Source organism: Kogia breviceps, chromosome 7 (assembly GCF_026419965.1).
Source record: "Kogia breviceps isolate mKogBre1 chromosome 7, mKogBre1 haplotype 1, whole genome shotgun sequence".
Lineage (NCBI taxonomy): Eukaryota > Metazoa > Chordata > Mammalia > Artiodactyla > Physeteridae > Kogia > Kogia breviceps.
Window position 1 is genome coordinate 52,919,882 of NC_081316.1, and position 17,896 is coordinate 52,937,777.

The following is a 17,896-nucleotide window of genomic DNA, read 5'->3' on the forward strand; positions in this document are numbered from 1 at the left end:
TTCTGTGTTTTACCTGCCAATCATTTTCCTTATATTTTTTGCTTACTCCATAAGCTTCCTGCCCAAAGTGGCTATTTCACTTTTCTACCCATACTTTCACAAACCTCAAATTCCACCCCTTCTACTCTCACTGATTATTAGTCCGACTTTGAGAGATCTCAGGCCATTTATCATGAGCTTGCTCATCTTTCCTCCTCCCCACCTGAATATTTTCCCATAACATGGTTCTCCTTTTATTCACTCATTTATGCATATATTCATTCAACAAATATCATCACCTGTAATAAGCTCGGCAATGTCATAGGCACTGGAAAGATGGCAGTGAAGAAAGCAGTCTAATATCATGGCTTCATAGAGCTCACATTCTTTTGAAGATTCTACTGGGAAGAAAGACAGTAAATAAAACAAATAAGTAAAATATAAATTATGGTAAATAAGATAAAAGCAGGAAATGGTAGGAAGAGTGAGGTCACACTTGCATTTTTAAACAGGGTGGTCATGGCAGGCTATATTGAGAAGGGAACATTTGAGAAAAGACTTAAGGGAGGTAATCGCTCAAGATATTTTGTGGGGAAGCACTGAAGGCAGAGGAAATGGCCAAAGCAAACGGCACTTTGGTGGGAGGATGCCTGGTGTCTTCAAGCAGAACAAAGTGGGGAAGGGGGAAAAAAGTAAGTTATGGGATCAGAGAAATAATAGAGGGAGAAGATTATACAGGACTTTGTAAAGCGTTGTAAGAAATTTAGATTTACTCAGGGAGATGGGTTGAGCAGAGAAGTGATGAAAAAGATGTTTGTATTGATGGGATTATTTTGGTTGCTGTTTGGAGACTGGATATGATTAGGCTGGGTTGGGTGGTGGGGAGGGTTTGCGTAAGGACAGAAGCAGGGCCAGTTTGGGAAGCTAGTATAATTTTCATAGGAAAAGATGACAGCGGCTTGGACCAGGGTAGTAAATAGAGGGGGTGGTAAGAAATGGTCCGGGTATGGTGTGAAGATGAAGCCTGCAGTATATGCCAACTGGTTAATTATGAAGTATAAGTGAACAAAGAGTGTTCTTTCCTTTTTTTCTGTAATTGTTTTATCTCAAAACTCTACACTAGGTATTCCCCTTCCCCAAACATCTTTAATTTTTTTTCTCTCTTCCTTGGTCTCTTGACCTTAGTCTACAAAGTTGCTTCAGTTTCCACTTCATAAAAACAAAACAAAACCAAGCAAAACAAACAACAATAACAACAAAGCCCTTTGGAGATTTGATAACCCCCAAGTTACCTTTCCATTTTATTCATTTATTCATCCACATATTCATTCACAAGTTTTATTCACTCATCATCTTTTTTTAATTCTCTCGTTTTCTAGGTTTATGCTTAACCTTAGCCTCAAAACTCTGCCTTCTTGACAGCAATTTTGGTGTGAAAATCACTTATTGGGTTTTCTGTGACAAAGTGATTTGTTCTATAACTACTTCAATAATTTTTATTTTTGAGGAAAAGACTCTTTCCTTCCATATCATTTACCTCTGCTCATACCATACTTCTATTCTGAATTAACAGAATGCAGTTGAGGAAAAAGAGGATTTAAATTTACTGCGTAAATGGGATGCATTTATAATGGTTTAAATGAAACATTTCCTTTAAAAACACCCTCCTACACACTAACTCCCCAATCCTTCTCTCCTGCCCTACTGGTGACCATTCCATATTGAATTTACACAGAAAACATACAGGAAATTTCCAACATTTTCCATCTTCCTTTCATTGACCTCTAATAAGAGAGACCACTGTTGGGTTTTTTTTTTTTCCTCTAAATATTTTAAAGGATGATAGAATAAAGTAAAACATGTGTACAGTGGTTTCTACACATAGAAGAAAATGTCTCCCTGTGGGTTGCACTAAACTGAATGATACCTAGTGTGGGAGCAGAAAATGAGTTGGGCATTGTTAAGAGTTCACAAGAATTAGCTGAACGCTCCTTCAAAGAGTGGAGTATGAGGCATAGTGTGAGTCCGTGTGGGAGAGAAGATGGTAAAAGAAAACTATTTCTCAAGATAATTTTAGCCACTGGAAGGAACAACTCTTTGGGCAGGACAAGGCCTTGACTAAGTTATGGAGTCAGGGAAATGTGCCTCTGGCAGCTTCAGCTTTCTCCTTTTCTGTCCCTTTTTCCCCCTCTACTACTGAGACCTCTAGGATCTCAATGCCGTTTTTCCCCTCTCATCTCAACCAAATACTCAGAGAGTCTGCAATATGTATCAGAAAACATCCCTCCAAATATGCCGTGGGATATCTACTCACAACAGCACTTGCTCCATGAGCCTCCTCACTCATGGATGATGCAAAATCTTTGCACTTGACATTAAGGGAAGGTGAGAGAATTTACCATGGAACCTTCCTAGCATCTCAGAAACAGTATCGTGTTGGGAAATTCCATTTACACATATTGGTCTTTGTTTCACCCACTGGACTTTTCCCTTCCAAACCATTTGAAGGCTCTGTCTGTGATCCCTATTTCTTGATAAAGACCCTCCTTCAACTTCAACCTCTTCACTAAACACTCCATTTACTGTATTTTCTTTACCTTAAAACCTGGTTCTCTCCTAAGGACGTTCCTTCCCCTGTAGGCCTTTCATAGAAGGTTACTTATCCTTCCACATCACATATTCCTTAGGGCACAGAGCTGCGGGTCAGCAACTCCATGCTACTTCCAGACATATTTCACATGTCATACAGAAATGTAAAAGCGAAAAACCACCTTCATTGAGGCTCTTGACATCTAGTTATCCCTCTATCTTTCAACTTTCTTTAAAATTACTATTTACTACCAACTTCTGGGTAAAGAATTTCTGTCCACCCCAAGCTCTGTTCTGGGTTACTTTAGTGCCTATATAAAGAGGAAACCATCACCATGGGCTCATTTCTCAATTGTAATGATTAAATGCTAATGCAATTAGAATTATCATTTTAGCCATCCTACCTCTGGTAAACATATTACCTGAATCTCCCTCCCATAAGGAGTCCTTATGTCTAATATCAAACTCTCTCTTTTCCTTCTAGCTTCAGGCATCATCCCCAAAATACCTGCTATTTCACCTAATATACACATTCTTCTTTGAATTTATTCATTTTATTCTGGTACTTCACTCATTCTGGACTCATTTATCCATTCTGGACCATGTAGCCTATACAGAAATTTCAGTAATCCAGTGTCTAGTAGATATTGGGAGAGACAGGGGAAAGGGAGTAAAGAAATGGAATTTTTTATTCAAATCATTATGGAGAAATTACATTTACTATCCAATCCTGAGTGATTACTCCCATATCTTTTAAATTCACCAGATGAACATGGGCTCTTGTAGAACTGAGTAAAGAGGAACTAGAACTTCCTGGACAGAGGAGGTACAAAAGAAACCAAAAAAAAAAAATCTTCACAGATGGCAACTAAAGCTAATTTCAGAACAAATCATTCTTAAATCTCTTAAACCTATTGTGACAGTTTTTCACACTAAGATTATGGCCCAGAAACCAAAGTGTCAAAGCTATATTGAGCACAGATCTACAAGTCTGGAGACTAAAGGAAAAAAAATAGCAGATTGAAGAACCCTGAACTCAGTATCTAGAATATAGCAGGTACTCAGAAAACATTTAGAGGGAATGCTTCCATTAACAGTGTTAGAGGAGTTTGTGAACAGGTAGAATGAGCAAGTCTGTAACCCTTCCCTCCACCACCCCATAGTTTACCTGCTCTCTGTGGGCACTTTCAACCATTCTCGCGGTATTTGCAGTCATCTGTATGTTAGTGGCTCCCAAGTACATAATAGTCCCCTAACTTCTGGATTCTTAAACCCATGTGCCTACTAAATTTGTCCAATTGTATGTTCCATCAGCATCTCAAACCAATATTCCAAAATGAAGCTTTTTATTTCTTCCTCCAAATATACTCCTCCTATATTTTCTTAACTTAGTTAAGTACACCACCCAAGGCAGTAACTGAGGTAGCATTCTACACTTCTCTCTCTTAAACTCATCGATAATCCTACTCATTCTACCTCCTAAATATTTTTGCAACTGTTCTCTAATTTTCCTCCATATTATCACTACCCCAAGGAATTATCTCAACATCTCTCACATGAACTATTACAATAGAATGAGTCACTCTATCTCTAGTTCCATTCCCTCAAGTCCATGGTATTTTATCTAAATGTCAACTCTGACCACATTTTTTTCTTAGCCTCTCCATCCATACTGTGCATTTTACCTTGTGTTATTTACCCTAGGTTACAGTAAAAAATACCAAGCACTGTTTCCCTGTGTACACCATGCCGTTTGCTCTTGATTTTTCTTCTGCCTGCCTACCCATCTTTTCATACTGCATTCCTACTCATCTTTCAAGATTTACCCTGGTGTCATATCTCACTGAAGTTTTTCCTGCCATTCTAGTATGGGTTAGGAGTCCTTCTTGCCTTCGTTTCTATAATAGAACTTCTCACGTTGTTTAAAAATTATCTGCTTACATTTCATCCTCCCACTCCAGGCTATGAACTTATCAATGGCATTGAGTTATGCACGTGTTCCTTATCACAGTGCCTTGCACATGGAGTATTCAGTAGATGGTTTGAATGCTGTAAATTAAACATATGTAGCGCATCTATAGGAACCCAAATGAGGGAACACAATATAAAGTCCTACACTAGCTCCTCCACTGGCCATCCTTATTAACTCTACTACTTATTTGCAAAATGGGGCCTAGAAGAGAAAAGGTAAATAATAAGTCTTCATAGTTTTGTTTCTAAAATTACTGACATTGTTACTTATATGGAAGATGAATGGAAATATGATGAACTGTGGAGTCACAGAGGCACATTTTCTAATACTGGGTTCCCCATTCATAAACCTTGTAAGCTTGGGCTTACGGACCCTGATCCTCAATGCCTGCCTCTTTGGAGTAAGGAAAATAGCACCTACTTTGTAGGGTAGCTTTAAGAATTGAAGATAATATACCAAAAAGAAACTTGAACATTCAATATTCTGTTATCATTATTATTTCTATTATGACCTTGAATATAATCACAGAGTATTTTATTTGAAAACTGAGTTAATATTTGTAAAGCACGTAAAACACTACCTCAAAAGTATGTGTGTACATGTGTGCATAACTGTGTGTATATCTGCTTTAGTAAGTGCCTAAAAGATATATGAATTTATTATATAAGAGAAGTAATTTTCACTGATATTTTATTAGCTATAAATTCTGAAAAGCTTTAACTATTTTAATTGACAGTTCTATAGTTCTGAAATAGCCCAAATGGAAAGAATTATACACCTGCAGCAGAGACTATAAAAGCATTATTAGCTACTTTAAACAGTACATTATGGTGAATGGAATAATGAATAAGTGAATGAATGAAAATGTGGCTTATTTAAGTATCTGGTAAACATAGTTAAGCTGTAATTATAGTTATAGACAGGAAGAAGGGTCCCATCCAAAAGCAAAGATTAAGATTCCCAATCTGTAAATGACATTTTCACCTTGAATACAAGAACTATTTTAAAGTTCTAAATAAGTCTAATGTACCTCTTACTTTATTGGAATAAGTTGGGATTTGTATTTTTTATTTTATTTTGTAGAATCTTTTACCAAAAGAGAGTGGGCTATGAGAGAATAAGATGTTTCATAAGCAGGGGCACCTGGCAGAGTGTGTGCGTATGTGTGTGTGTACATGAGAGAGAGAGACAGAGCGACATAGATAGAGACAGAAAGAAGAGCTTTGGGGCATGAAAAGTGTAGATGTCCTAAATTAGCTATGAAAAAATTTAAATTAACTGGAAATTAGCCTAACAGAAGATATTCAAAAATACTTTTAAGGAACCATGAATACTTCTATTATTCTATTAATATTAATATTCTTTTAATTTAAGCTCTAGAGTAGCATTCTGGCTATGCAACCCAATTCACAAATAAATACAAAATATTTTCTATTGAAATGTGGAATGTCCTTCGATGATTGGTACTTCACAAGGGATCCTCTTCCAAGGTGTTTTCTTTGGTGAAATAAAAGCTGCTCAATCTGGTTTGGTCCGATGCTTTACCTTCTCAAAGCAAGTCTTTTAAGTTCTTTTCCTTTCTTCTTAGACCTAAAGTTACTGTGTACACACTGTCTTCTCCTCTTCCTTCTCCCATGAGACTGTGAGCTCTATGAGGCAGGACCTGAGGATTATTTCTCTCTCTATCCCTAGGACAAAGCCCATTGCCTAGAATTTAACAGATGCTCAACTAATGTTTACTGAAGAAGGTAATCCATTTTGCTTGATTTAATGAGCCATTTCACTTTCACTCAAATACAAAATACTTTTCACATCTAAGAAGAGAGAAAAGTTATGAGGAAGCCCTTTATCCCAGGACAAATAATGATTTTAATTTTGTTGCCTTTTGTTTTATTTAACATGAATTTTGAGACAGCAGAAAAAGAAAACTTTTTTAAAAAGTGACTATATCAAGGGTAAACAGGTCTTCTGGTAGTCACTTTATCACTACCTGCTGAATACCAGGAACGTCGATGAAGTGGCACCAGAGCAGGCTCCAGATTTAGAAGGGAAAATGTAATAAAGATAATAAACCTTAAGAGCCTTGGACACTTGCAAGCTCTACTGACTATTACTCTCTACTCACTAGGCTTGTGATTTTGGTCAAGTCAGTTAAGTAAGTCTCAGTTTCCTCATTTGGCAAATGGGGATAGCAATGCCTCTTTAATTACCCCACAGGCTTGAAGTGATGAATTTTAAAAAGAGATTATTTCTGTGAAAGCATGTTGGCGCTGAAAACCATCATACAAATATAAGGGTTCATCTTGATGCACCATGTAGCAGACAAATGTTGGAAACCTCATAACTTATTTTAGATGAAACTTCTAGTACCTTCCAGGTGTGGTGAATTGCTAACTCTGATATAAAAGCTGTTTAAGCCACTCACCACAATGCAAGCAGCCCAATACTGACTGTCACACTTCAGCTTAATGGTTATGTAAACCTTTCACATCCAAGGAACGTCTCTTTTCTCTTTTGGCATCACCAGTCTCTAGTATCACGCTCAGACATAGTACCACTCATTGAAGGTTCATTAATGATAAGAATGACTTTTTAAACTAGAAGGCAAACACATTATAATGGCTAAAAGTGTACATTCTGAACTTAGATTCCTGTGTCCAAAATCCTTGATCAATCTACTTAATCCTTATAATCTTAGGTTTCTGCTTCAGTAAAATGGATATAATAATAGCAAAGGCTCTGCCACAAGTTGTTGCCAGGACTACCTTTGGGTCAAATTCCAGCACCAGGTCTGGCATATGGTAAACACTAAATAAATTCTAATTTCCTGATATTCATCTTTTTCTTAGATGCTATGAATTACATCCTTTTTACCACTGACTATTAAATATGATCAATAGGCAATGTAAAAGGGTAGATCGCGTGTGGCTCAACCAAGGAGTAACAAAATTTCCCCCCAGTGTTATAGATATACCATCACAACCATCTATAGCATCACAGGTCAGCCATCGCAGTGAAAGCAGCAGCCCTGTTCGGGCGAGGGGCCACCCTCTTGCAGCCCCAGCTCTTCCTCAGCCCGGCCAGCGAAGCACACAATCACATCTTTCTGTTTGCTCCTGTCCTTGTTCATGCTCACCAGGTACAAAGACAGGAGACTGGCCCAGCACAAGTCGGAAATAGAGTGTTTCACCCCCAAAGGGAGTATGGGGAATGGTGGGAGAGCAACAATGAGCAGGTAAGCAAACTGTGAGTGGCCTGAGGTGGTGTGAACTAAATGTACGCAAGCTACAGGAACAGGTGGCTCCCCGGTCTGGGTCCTCGCTCAACTGTGCCTCCCATTCAGTGTGTCCAACCTGGGCCACCACTGGGTTTCTACGTGCGTTTGATTTGCAAAAACCCATGCCACCCTCATGTGAAGTGATGGGAGCCTCCTGTCCCGGACGCTGCTGTTCCACAGGGTTGTCCGCTTTGCATGTCTGAAGCCTTAGCTCACAGTTGGTGTCCCTGTGGGTTTTAAATTACTGGTTACATGCTTCTGTGGAGTTTGCAAAGTGGAAGAGATTGGAGGAAATTCACATTTCAGGACTATCCAATTGCTTAACCAAAACAAATGCAAAAGCCTAGGACTGGTTTTGAGGGAAGGACTGCAATGGAGGGGAGACTCCAGCCCTGATCCCACAAGCCTGGGAATTCATCTGACTTACTTTGAATGAAATGTCATCTCACAGCCAAGGGCAAATGCCAGGCCAAATGAGTGAACTGTAGAGGCCAGAGGCCTTTAGTGAACTGAAATCAGGAAAGCTAGTCCTCCTCTAGCTACCATAGCTTTGCAGCTCCCTTCCTTCTCTGTGTTTGGTGGTGCACACACCCTGTCGCTGCGCTGTGCATGTTCCGTCATACCAGGCCCTCCCAACCAAGCTGTGCCCAGGAAACTGGGGTAGCTGGAACTATAAGCATCAACTGAGCTTTGTTTGCATGAAATAAACGTGCTTTATTGCATGGGACTGGGTTTCAAGAAAAGGGCTCTGGAGATAAAAGACGGCCAAGATTGGCATTAAACAGTTCCGGAAGGCTGGAGGAGCCCTGAGTTGGGAAATTGTCCCCCGTGAACTAACTCCCCACCTCTAATTTGTTGTGGCATTTCCCAATCCATCTGTGGTACTGAAGTGTGGGAGGGAAGCTCTCACAAATCAGCCTGGATTGAAGGAAAGGGGAAGTGCAGAAGGTACAGTGTGTACATATGTGTACCCATGTGCTGAGAGCAGAGCTTAAGATCCCACTGCAGAGAAAGAAGAGAATCTAATCCCGTGAACTTTCACCTCCAAACGTTGTTTGATTCCGCAGTAGTGGGTGCTTTCTGGTTTTCAAAATAATGTCTAACTTTCTACAAGGACACTGCACAACTTCTGGGGGCCGTTCACATCACAGTCTGTGAAAATGATGCCCTGAACTGTTCAGTGTACAGCCTGAGCCATCATTCACAGCAGCCCTGGTCAAGAGCTTGGCTGACTTCGTTCACAGCTCCCAGAGACAAGGCAGTGAGAGCATGTGCACATGTGTAGGCACATATGTGTGCACACTGGTGTATATGATAGTCTTATGCCCACAATCCCTTTATATGGCTTTCTTTGGATCTCAGTGTGTCTAGAAGATAAGCCTAGGTGGATCATTTTGTGGCGGGTAACTCAACAGACTGCTACTGGGTCTCCTAGTTTCCTTCCATTCAGATATGACTAAGTGGCACAATTCCTCTACTTGAAAATCATTCAGACAGCATCAGAGTTGACAGGACAAGGTGAAAATGACTGCATCAAATAAGCGCAGGGGCTCTGTCCAAAGTGACTTGTAATTTGAGGCACTGTCTCGGACTGGAGTTCCCACACGTAGCAAACTTGGCTGCCTATCAAACATCCTAAGGCAAAATCTTGGGCAGCACACCTAGGAATCCGTAGTGTAACAAGTTTCCAAGGTCATTCAGATTTAGTCAGTCCATTTACCGATATTCTAAAATAATCCACTTGTGTAGGAGATGACGTGAAGCTATTCATGGAAAATATAAGGTCTCAATTCCATCATGCAGTATTATTGAGAGAGTTTAGCTAGTGCTTGGAACTCTCAGATCTCATCAGCCTAGCGATTAGATTTGCTCAAGGCTGTCTTCTTTGAGAATGGGGGTGGGAGGGGGAGGAGGGAGACAGAAGACAGTAAGGGGACCCCAGCTTCCTTGGGTGAGGTCCAGATCTACAAAGGTAGCCACTCAATGTGTCTACACTGTAATGGTCTAAGTTTCCCTACAACAGTAAGATACCATTTAGCATTTGTTTGAATATAGCCAAGGTAATGGCAAGGCTTATTACACCGATATGTACTGCTAGGCAGAGGGGAACAGTGTATGCTGTAGTTAAGAGAGTTCTGATGGAGCAAACACCTCAGCCTCACAGATAAGCATAGTTAAGTAGAAACAAATGATCTTCCCTTCCTACTTTTTCTTTCCATTTCTTTAACGTCAAGTAAAAATTGACAAAGAGAAAGAAAGCATATATGGGAGGAGTTCTTCTATTTGTTTATATGAATACACACACAAAATACTTATCCAAAAGAACTAAGTTTAAAATGAATATTAAGAGAAAGATATTAAGATATCAGAGAGGAGACAACTGCAGTGTATACTATTTCTAAATAAGGGGTTAGAGTAGTTAATCCCAATGTGCTTGCTCTGGAATAGAATGGAAGGGCTGGAAAAAGAATAACTGTATGAGACTTTCATAGATACTTCTAGTACCAGCTGATAAGGTCCTCTTTCTTATCCATTCCCACTCCTCCCCCCAGTTGCTTCCCAGAGTCACAGTCAAGCATCCTATTTACTCTGCAAACATCTGGGCTGATTCTGCGGCCATTACCAAACAACCAGTCCCAGGAAGGGGCTGAGGAAAGCTCCAACAACCACAGATATCCAGGAGTGTCGCCCGGCATCTCATTTGCCTATGTTTTCTATGATGAAACTATAGAATGGACCGGACCCTATGAAGTCATGCCTGGGGAGATTCTTGCAGAGCCACATTGCCTGGCAGGAGAGAAGGAGTTTTACAAGGCATGCAGTCATAGCACAGCAGAACAGCATGACCTTATCTGCAACACTGGCAGGGCCTTAGAGACACCCCCTCACATCTCCCCCCTCCCCACCCCAACTTGGAAAGGAAAAGGAACACTGTATGTATCCATAACACTCTAGCTTCCTGAAATACTATGTCGCCGTTTTCCCTTTATGTGAACATTCTTTTTCTTTCCGTCTGACTATAGCATAACTTGTCACCTTTTCATATTTTCACAGCGGACAGTCTAAGTGTGTTTCAGAGCACAGTCTTCCTGATTGCAGGAGAAGTGAAAGAGAGTCCTAAATAGGGAGGTGCTCTAAGAACCAGAAATTCTCTAAGCCCTGTTTCATGGGAGTTCATACTGAGATGGTCTGCTCTCGGGATTGGCTAAATCCTCAACAATGAACGTTACTATTGCCTGTCTCAGCAGGGGGATTCCACCCCAGTGCTCCTCGGAATCTGCATTCTGATGTGCTCATGTTATACCCCATGAAGGAGAGGCACAGACATTGAGTCTCCCAGTCTCTCTTTGAGAAAGGGCCCCCTTAATCAAATGATACAGATCTAAAGCCCCCATTCAGTGCTTGAAGGAAGCAGGGTGGTAGGGGGTTATTTTTACTATTGCTACGTCATGATATCAATTATGTGAAAGATCAACCCCTCCTCAGTTGAGTAACTGATTTTCACCTAGTAGATGCAGCATCTAATTTTAGTGGGTATAATTGTTCAGTAACACCTTAGGGAATCTAGTAACAGCAATGTAATAACAGTCATTATTAAATGAGAAAGGAACTCAGATTTGAAAGTATCCCCAAAATGTGGTATCTGTGTTAGGATGTTTTTGCCTCTCATTCCTTTAATTATTTCTTCCTCCATGTAATGATCATTTACTAAGCACCTACTATGAGCCAAGCACTGACAAGACTGGAGATAAATGGATGACCAAGTCAAGACTAATGCCCTTGAAAAATCAACTGTCTATTGGGAAACAGAGTCAGAAAAACAGATCACTGCAGTACAATATGGAACCCCTCTCCCATAGAACAATTATTTATCATATTAACTCCTCATTTAATATCATAAACAATAACCTATGCCAGTGTAAACAGAATTAAGAGTAATAGAAACTAAATAACAATAAACCTGAATCGACTGTTCAGAAACAGCTAGGCACACAGTTATATACAATTCAGAGTCCATAAAATGTTCAATCTAAAGATACAGAGTGGCAGATCGGATAAAAATACAAGAGCCTACAATATGCTGCCTACAAGAGACCTACTTCAGGGCAAAGGACACACACAGATTGAAAGCAAAGGGATGGAAAAAAGACATTTCATGTAAACAGAAATGACAAAAAAGCAGGGTCCCAACACTCGTATCAGACAAAACAGACCTTAAAACAAAGGCCATAAAGAAAGCTAAAGACGGACACTGTATAATGATAAAAATTCAGAGTCCACAGAAGAGAAAGAGGCTGCCTTTGCAGCACAGCAGAGGCCAGCTGGGTGCTGAGCCATAGGTTAGGATGGCTGCAGTAGTCTTCTCTTCACTCCTCCCTAAAGTCAACTTCAAATTAATGTTATAACTTATATTAAGAGATGTTCTAAAACAAGTAAGACTAATAATAACAATTGCTTCCATTACTGTAATTACTATGCATCAGATACTGGGGTAGTCCCTTCACAAATGTTACACATTAAGTTCTCACAAGAACATTACAAGCAAGATATTTTTCCTTTCCATGGTATATATGAGATCATACAGTATTTGTCTTTATCTACCTTATTTAACTTAATATAATGCCCTCAAGTTTCATCCACGTTGTCAGAAATAGCAAGATTTCCTTCTATTTCAAGGTTGAGTAATATTTTCTTTATCCACATTTTCTTTATCCATTTGTCCATCAATGGACTCAGGTTGCTTCCATATCTTGGCTATTGTAAATAATGCTGCAACGAACATTAGGGTACAGATATCTTTTCAAGATATTGATTTAATTTCTTTGGATAAATACCCAGCATTGGAATTGCTGGGTTCATATGGCAGTGTGATTTTTAACTTTCTGAGGAACCTCCAAACTGTCTTCCACAGTGGCTGCACCAATTTATATTCCCACCAAAGTGTGCAAGGGTCCCCTTTTCTCCACATCCTTGCAAACGCTTGTTATTTCTTCTCTTTTTGATAAGAGCCATTATAACAGGTATGATGTGATATCTCATTGGGGTTTGGATGCACATTTCCCTGATGATTAGTGATGTTGAGCACCTTTTCACATACCTGATGGCCATCTGTATGTCTTCTTTGGAAAAATGTCTCTTCAGAAGCGACACATTTTCTTTATCCATTTATCTACCAATGGACATTTAGGTTGTTAGGCTACTATGAATAATGCTGCAATGAACATGGGAGTGTTAATACCTCTTTTGAGATCCTGATTTCAATTTTTTGGATATATACCCAGCAGTGGGATTGCTGGATCACATGGCAGTCTGTTTTCAATTTTTTAAGGAACTTCCATACTGTTTTCCACAGATGTTGCAACATTTTGCATTTTGCACAAGGGCTCCAATTTCTCCACATCCTCACCAACACTTGTTAGCCTTTGTGAGTTTTTTTTGATTAATAGTTATCCTAACAGGTATGAAGTGATAATACTGTAATGTACACTAAAAAATCTAAGAGGGTAGGTCTCATTTTAAGTGTCCTTACCATAATACAAGGAAGGAAGGAAGGAAGGAAGGAGGGAGGGAGGAAAGGAATGAAAAGATACATCATGAAGCACGTGAAGCAACCCAAAGGGAATGGAACTGGAATTGACTTAGTGCCTCACATCTGTGGCACCGCCCATTTTATGCAGTAAGAAAAAATAATCCAAAAAATTGCTTTCTTAAATGAGGAGCTTTGAATATGTAATAAGCATGCTAGTGGTAGATGTCCAAACAGGATTCAAGCCTCCAAACCAGAGTACTCTTCATACATCAGATTTAAGTTACATACATGCATTAGCTGAGGTGCTTTAACTAAGGTCAAAAGGAATATTTTGCCTAAACAGAAATCATTTTTTCAGCAACCACTGTAAAATTCCAGGGACATTCTCTTATCCTACAGTCCCTCAGGAGTCATCTCTGCAATGTTCAGGAGAATGTTGACACAGAGCTTTGGAATTTATTATCAGGTCATTTTATGGACACAAACTTGGGTGTTGCCATTTCCCTTTGCTGCTCCACAAAGGTATGTCTTGTCAGCCCTTTGGTTCAGTGTGTATCTTGGCCCTCAGCACAGAGACAATATTGTGTGGTGACAGTGATCTGGATTTAGGGTCATATTTGAGGCACTGTTCTGCCTTTTATTTGAGGTAGACAACTTAGTTAAGTTCCATAAACCTCAGTTTTTGCATCTATAATACAGGTTAATAATACCTGTCTATACCAAGCACTCAAGGTGAAAGAATTCACTTCATTTGCTTGACACTCCCAGCCCACCTACTCTGCATCAGGTACCATACTAAGCACAGGAGATGCATGTAGTTGCTGCCCTTGGAGTGTTCCAAGTTTTGTGCAGGAATAGACCTATAAATATGTCATTGGAAGTGCTATGTCAAACAGCTGTTGTGAAGGTCAAATATAATAATACAGGTGAAAACACCTTGTGAAGTAGAAAGTTCTATTCAAACGGGAGCTACTATCATTCCGAGACTTTCCTTTGCCATCAAGCCCAATCCCATGTTTTATTCAAGGTTTAAATCAAGCTGGATTCTTCCACAAAGTCTTCCTGGCAGCTTCAGCCCACATGCACGAAACAGCTGTGTCTTTTTTTTTTTTTAATGTATATTTTTATTTTTTTGGCTGTGTTGGGTCTTGGTTTCTGTGCGAGGGCTCTCTCTAGTTGTGGCAAGTGGGGCCACTCTTCATCGCGGTGCGCGGGCCTCTCACTATCGCAGCCTCTCTTGTTGCGGAGCACAGGCTCCAGACGCGCAGGATCAGTAGTTGTGGCTCACGGGCCCAGTTGCTCCACAGCATGTGGGATCTTCCCAGACCAGGGCTCGAACCAGTGTCCCCTGCATTGGCAGGCAGATTCTCAACCACTGCGCCACCGGAGAAGCCCAGCTGTGTCTTCTTTTGTTCTTTCTTTACTCACTTGCAATCTGGGCATTATAGTGATTGCTGGGGGAAAAAAATCATTTCCTGTTTTGGAAAAAAAAATCTTCTAATCTTAGTTGAAGCACCTCAACTAAACCTAGAACTTATATCTCAGTATGAGGAGTTTAGCTGTGAGTCTGGCTTACTGAACTATGGATCAAAAGAAATAGCTTAATTTGAGAAAGAAAACTCTGTGATGATCCAACAAACTGCCTCTGCTTGGCACACACTCCTGCATGCCCTTCGTTAGATGCTTCCTCTTTATAAGAACTTGGGGGAAGTAGCAGCAATCCTAGACCATCAGGCACTTTAATAACCCCCCCTGATTGGACATGGAACATTCTGAAAAGGCCTCCGCTGCTGTTAGACCAAAGACAAGTTAAAATAGGGCTGAATGGTTCTCCTCCCGCTAGGATTTTATTAGGGACTAAATGCCTACTAAGAGATGTCCTCTGAGGGAATTATCTTAGAAGCATGCAGCCACTACTCCCACTCCAGCTACTTAAAAGAGAGGTGAAAGTCCACCACGGGGTTGTTGGAAAGGTTTCACAAGGTTAAACACATGGAATTAGTTTCTTTGCCATATATATGAGATGTATATTAACTGGACCTTGTTTATACATGTTATTTTAATATTCCCCAGGCTTTAAGGCCTCGGTAAGCTCCACTTTATTTGCAAATCCTTCCTTGAAGCTTCTTTCCCCTGTGAGCAACCCTTTCTCTGAATTCCTCTAATACCAACAAGAAAAACCCAAAGCGCAAGGACAAATGTCTTTTTTTCACAATGGTTTTCATATCAGTATGTTCCTTTCCATCCTAATTTTGGCCACAATTGTTAGCATCTTACACTGTATCCCTGCACTATTAAAACAAGCTCTCAAATCTACTCTGGGTACCACTATTGCTTGTGTCAATCTTCTTGGTTCCTCATTGCCTGGAGGACTAATTAACTTAAATATTAATTAGGCTTGAACGTCTTCCTGAAGTAGGACCAGGACTGGGGCCAGACAAGGAATAAGGTCAACGGATGAAGCTGTGGTGAAGGTTTAAAGAAGATTATGGCATATATGGTTCCTGCGTTCAGGTGTTTTTGTTGAACTCGAGAAAGAAGATCAAATGCATAAAATATTAAATAACAACAGAGAATTCTTACAGTTGAAGAATAACACAGAAAAGCAATGGGTACTTCTTGATATATTCATTTATTGATTGATCAAGCATGTAGATTACACATGCATCTAATAATCAGACCATCTTTCTGGTCTAACATATTAGACCACCCATTAATTCCAGACACTAATAAGAAGTCCAAGGCTGATTACTAATGAGTTATTAAAATAGCAAAAGAAAGTATTGGGTTGGCCCAAAAGTTCTTTCGGATTTTTCTGTAAGATGTTACAGAACACCCAAATGAACTTTTGGCCAATCCAATAGAAGAAAGAAGATTCTTGTAGGTCAGGGGTGGCCAGAAGGAATTTTTACAGCAGACAAAAAAGTCTGAACTCTACCTTCTGATGCCTTAACTTCTTACTCTATAACCACAGAGTCAAACTGGACTACTGGTTATTTCCTGGAAAATTCTTTGTGGATTCCTGGACTTCTGTCACTGCTATCCTTCCTGGAGAAAAATTCTTAGCACTCTCTTTTTAGATTTTGCCATAACCTACGAATTATTCAAGGCCTAGGTGCAATCTGTCTCCTGTAGGCAGGCAACATTCCCTGGCCAACCCCCTCCCACTAGAAATGATTTCTTCTTGTGAAGTTTTGAATCCCTTGTGGTCTGTCCCCTCTAAGAACTGATTGCCTGTTCCCATGCTCCACCATCCCTCACTCACCTCATGTTTAGCATCCTTCCTCCTGGCCCTCTGCTTCCTCTTTTCAAGGTCCTAGGTAAAAGAAAAACAACCTCTATCAGAATACTGTAATTCATATTGCTAGCCTTCTTCTGTAAGTATTTTCTCTTGAAATCAATTATACCCTCTGAGGGAAGTCTCTGACATCAGTAACTCTCAGCAGCAATATCAAAAAGCACTGATGAATCAAAATCATTGGCAAAGGTACCACAAATCACTTACTACCAATATTGGTTGAAATACCAAAATTTTCAAAATAGTGCAATTTAACATTATCCCTGAAATTACACCACTCTCACTTACTGGTATTCCAAACTAAGTCAGAGAGAAAATAAGTGTGCAATACACAGGACAACTGTCTTCTGTTGAATCACAACATGAAAAAAAAGGCTGAAACTGCCTTATAATATTAATGTATATGGCTATAAGCTTCAAGTGCCTTCATCATCAAGGCATCCAATCGTCATCCTTGACAAATATAGGTGCTCAATCAACCTGTGCTATTAGAGTTAGCAACCAAATAGAGATGCAGGGTGTTTTCTTGAGACTGCAAAATATACTGCCGTGTCAAGATTAAGAAGTAAAGAAATACAGGGTGAGTAAGAAAGAATATAAATCAAATTACTACTAACTTATGTACTTAAACACACATACCATCACAGGTAACATCTGAGGCTCTCTGCCATGGAATAAGGAGAGCTCACTCCAAAAAACAAATATGGACAGTGTACTGTCATGGAAAACGGAAGGAAAATTATAACATGGTATTAGTCTCTGCTTTGTCATTTTCTGTGTAACCCTGGGTAAATCCCCTTTTCTGAGTCTCGGTTTTCTCATTTTTGGAAGGAGGATAAACACTTTGATCCTATCAACTTCTGACAGTCAGTGCTCCTAAAAGTGCTTTATAAAGCACTATGAAAACAGGTGGTATTGCTTTGATTATTATGTCTCTATCAGGTAATTTAGTCCTTGACTTCATTTCCATTTACCCAAGTGTTTTCCTCTACATGTGCATCTCTAATGCATACATCATCCTGGCCATTTAAATTGTTTTTGACAGCAAAATAGCTATTTACATCCATTTATGCTATAACTGGGTAAATTTATATAGATGATTCTGCCATTTTCTTATATATTACGGTGTGTTTTTCAGTGTAATTGTCAAAATCAAGATGTCAGGTTTTAGGTAAGGCTCAGAAAGAAATTCTCCCACCTAATTTAGAATGTCTGAATATAAACAATATCAGATTCCTCAGTATTTTTTAA

General features: G+C 39.6%; 1 protein-coding gene across 6 annotated transcripts in view; it reads left to right on the forward strand.

Annotated features, from left to right (window-relative positions):
* GRM5 (glutamate metabotropic receptor 5) overlaps window positions 1-17,896 on the forward strand; it is a 552,365-nt gene that overhangs the window by 524,102 nt on the left and 10,367 nt on the right. For 5 of the 6 annotated variants that reach the window (XM_059070417.2, XM_067038305.1, XM_067038303.1 and 2 more), the window contains one exon: window positions 7,680-7,775. The exons of the other annotated variant lie outside the window; for it this stretch is intronic. In XM_059070417.2, the coding sequence (XP_058926400.1) occupies window positions 7,680-7,775 (96 nt within the window). The remainder of the gene's footprint in view (window positions 1-7,679; window positions 7,776-17,896) is intronic. 6 annotated transcript variants of the gene reach the window in all.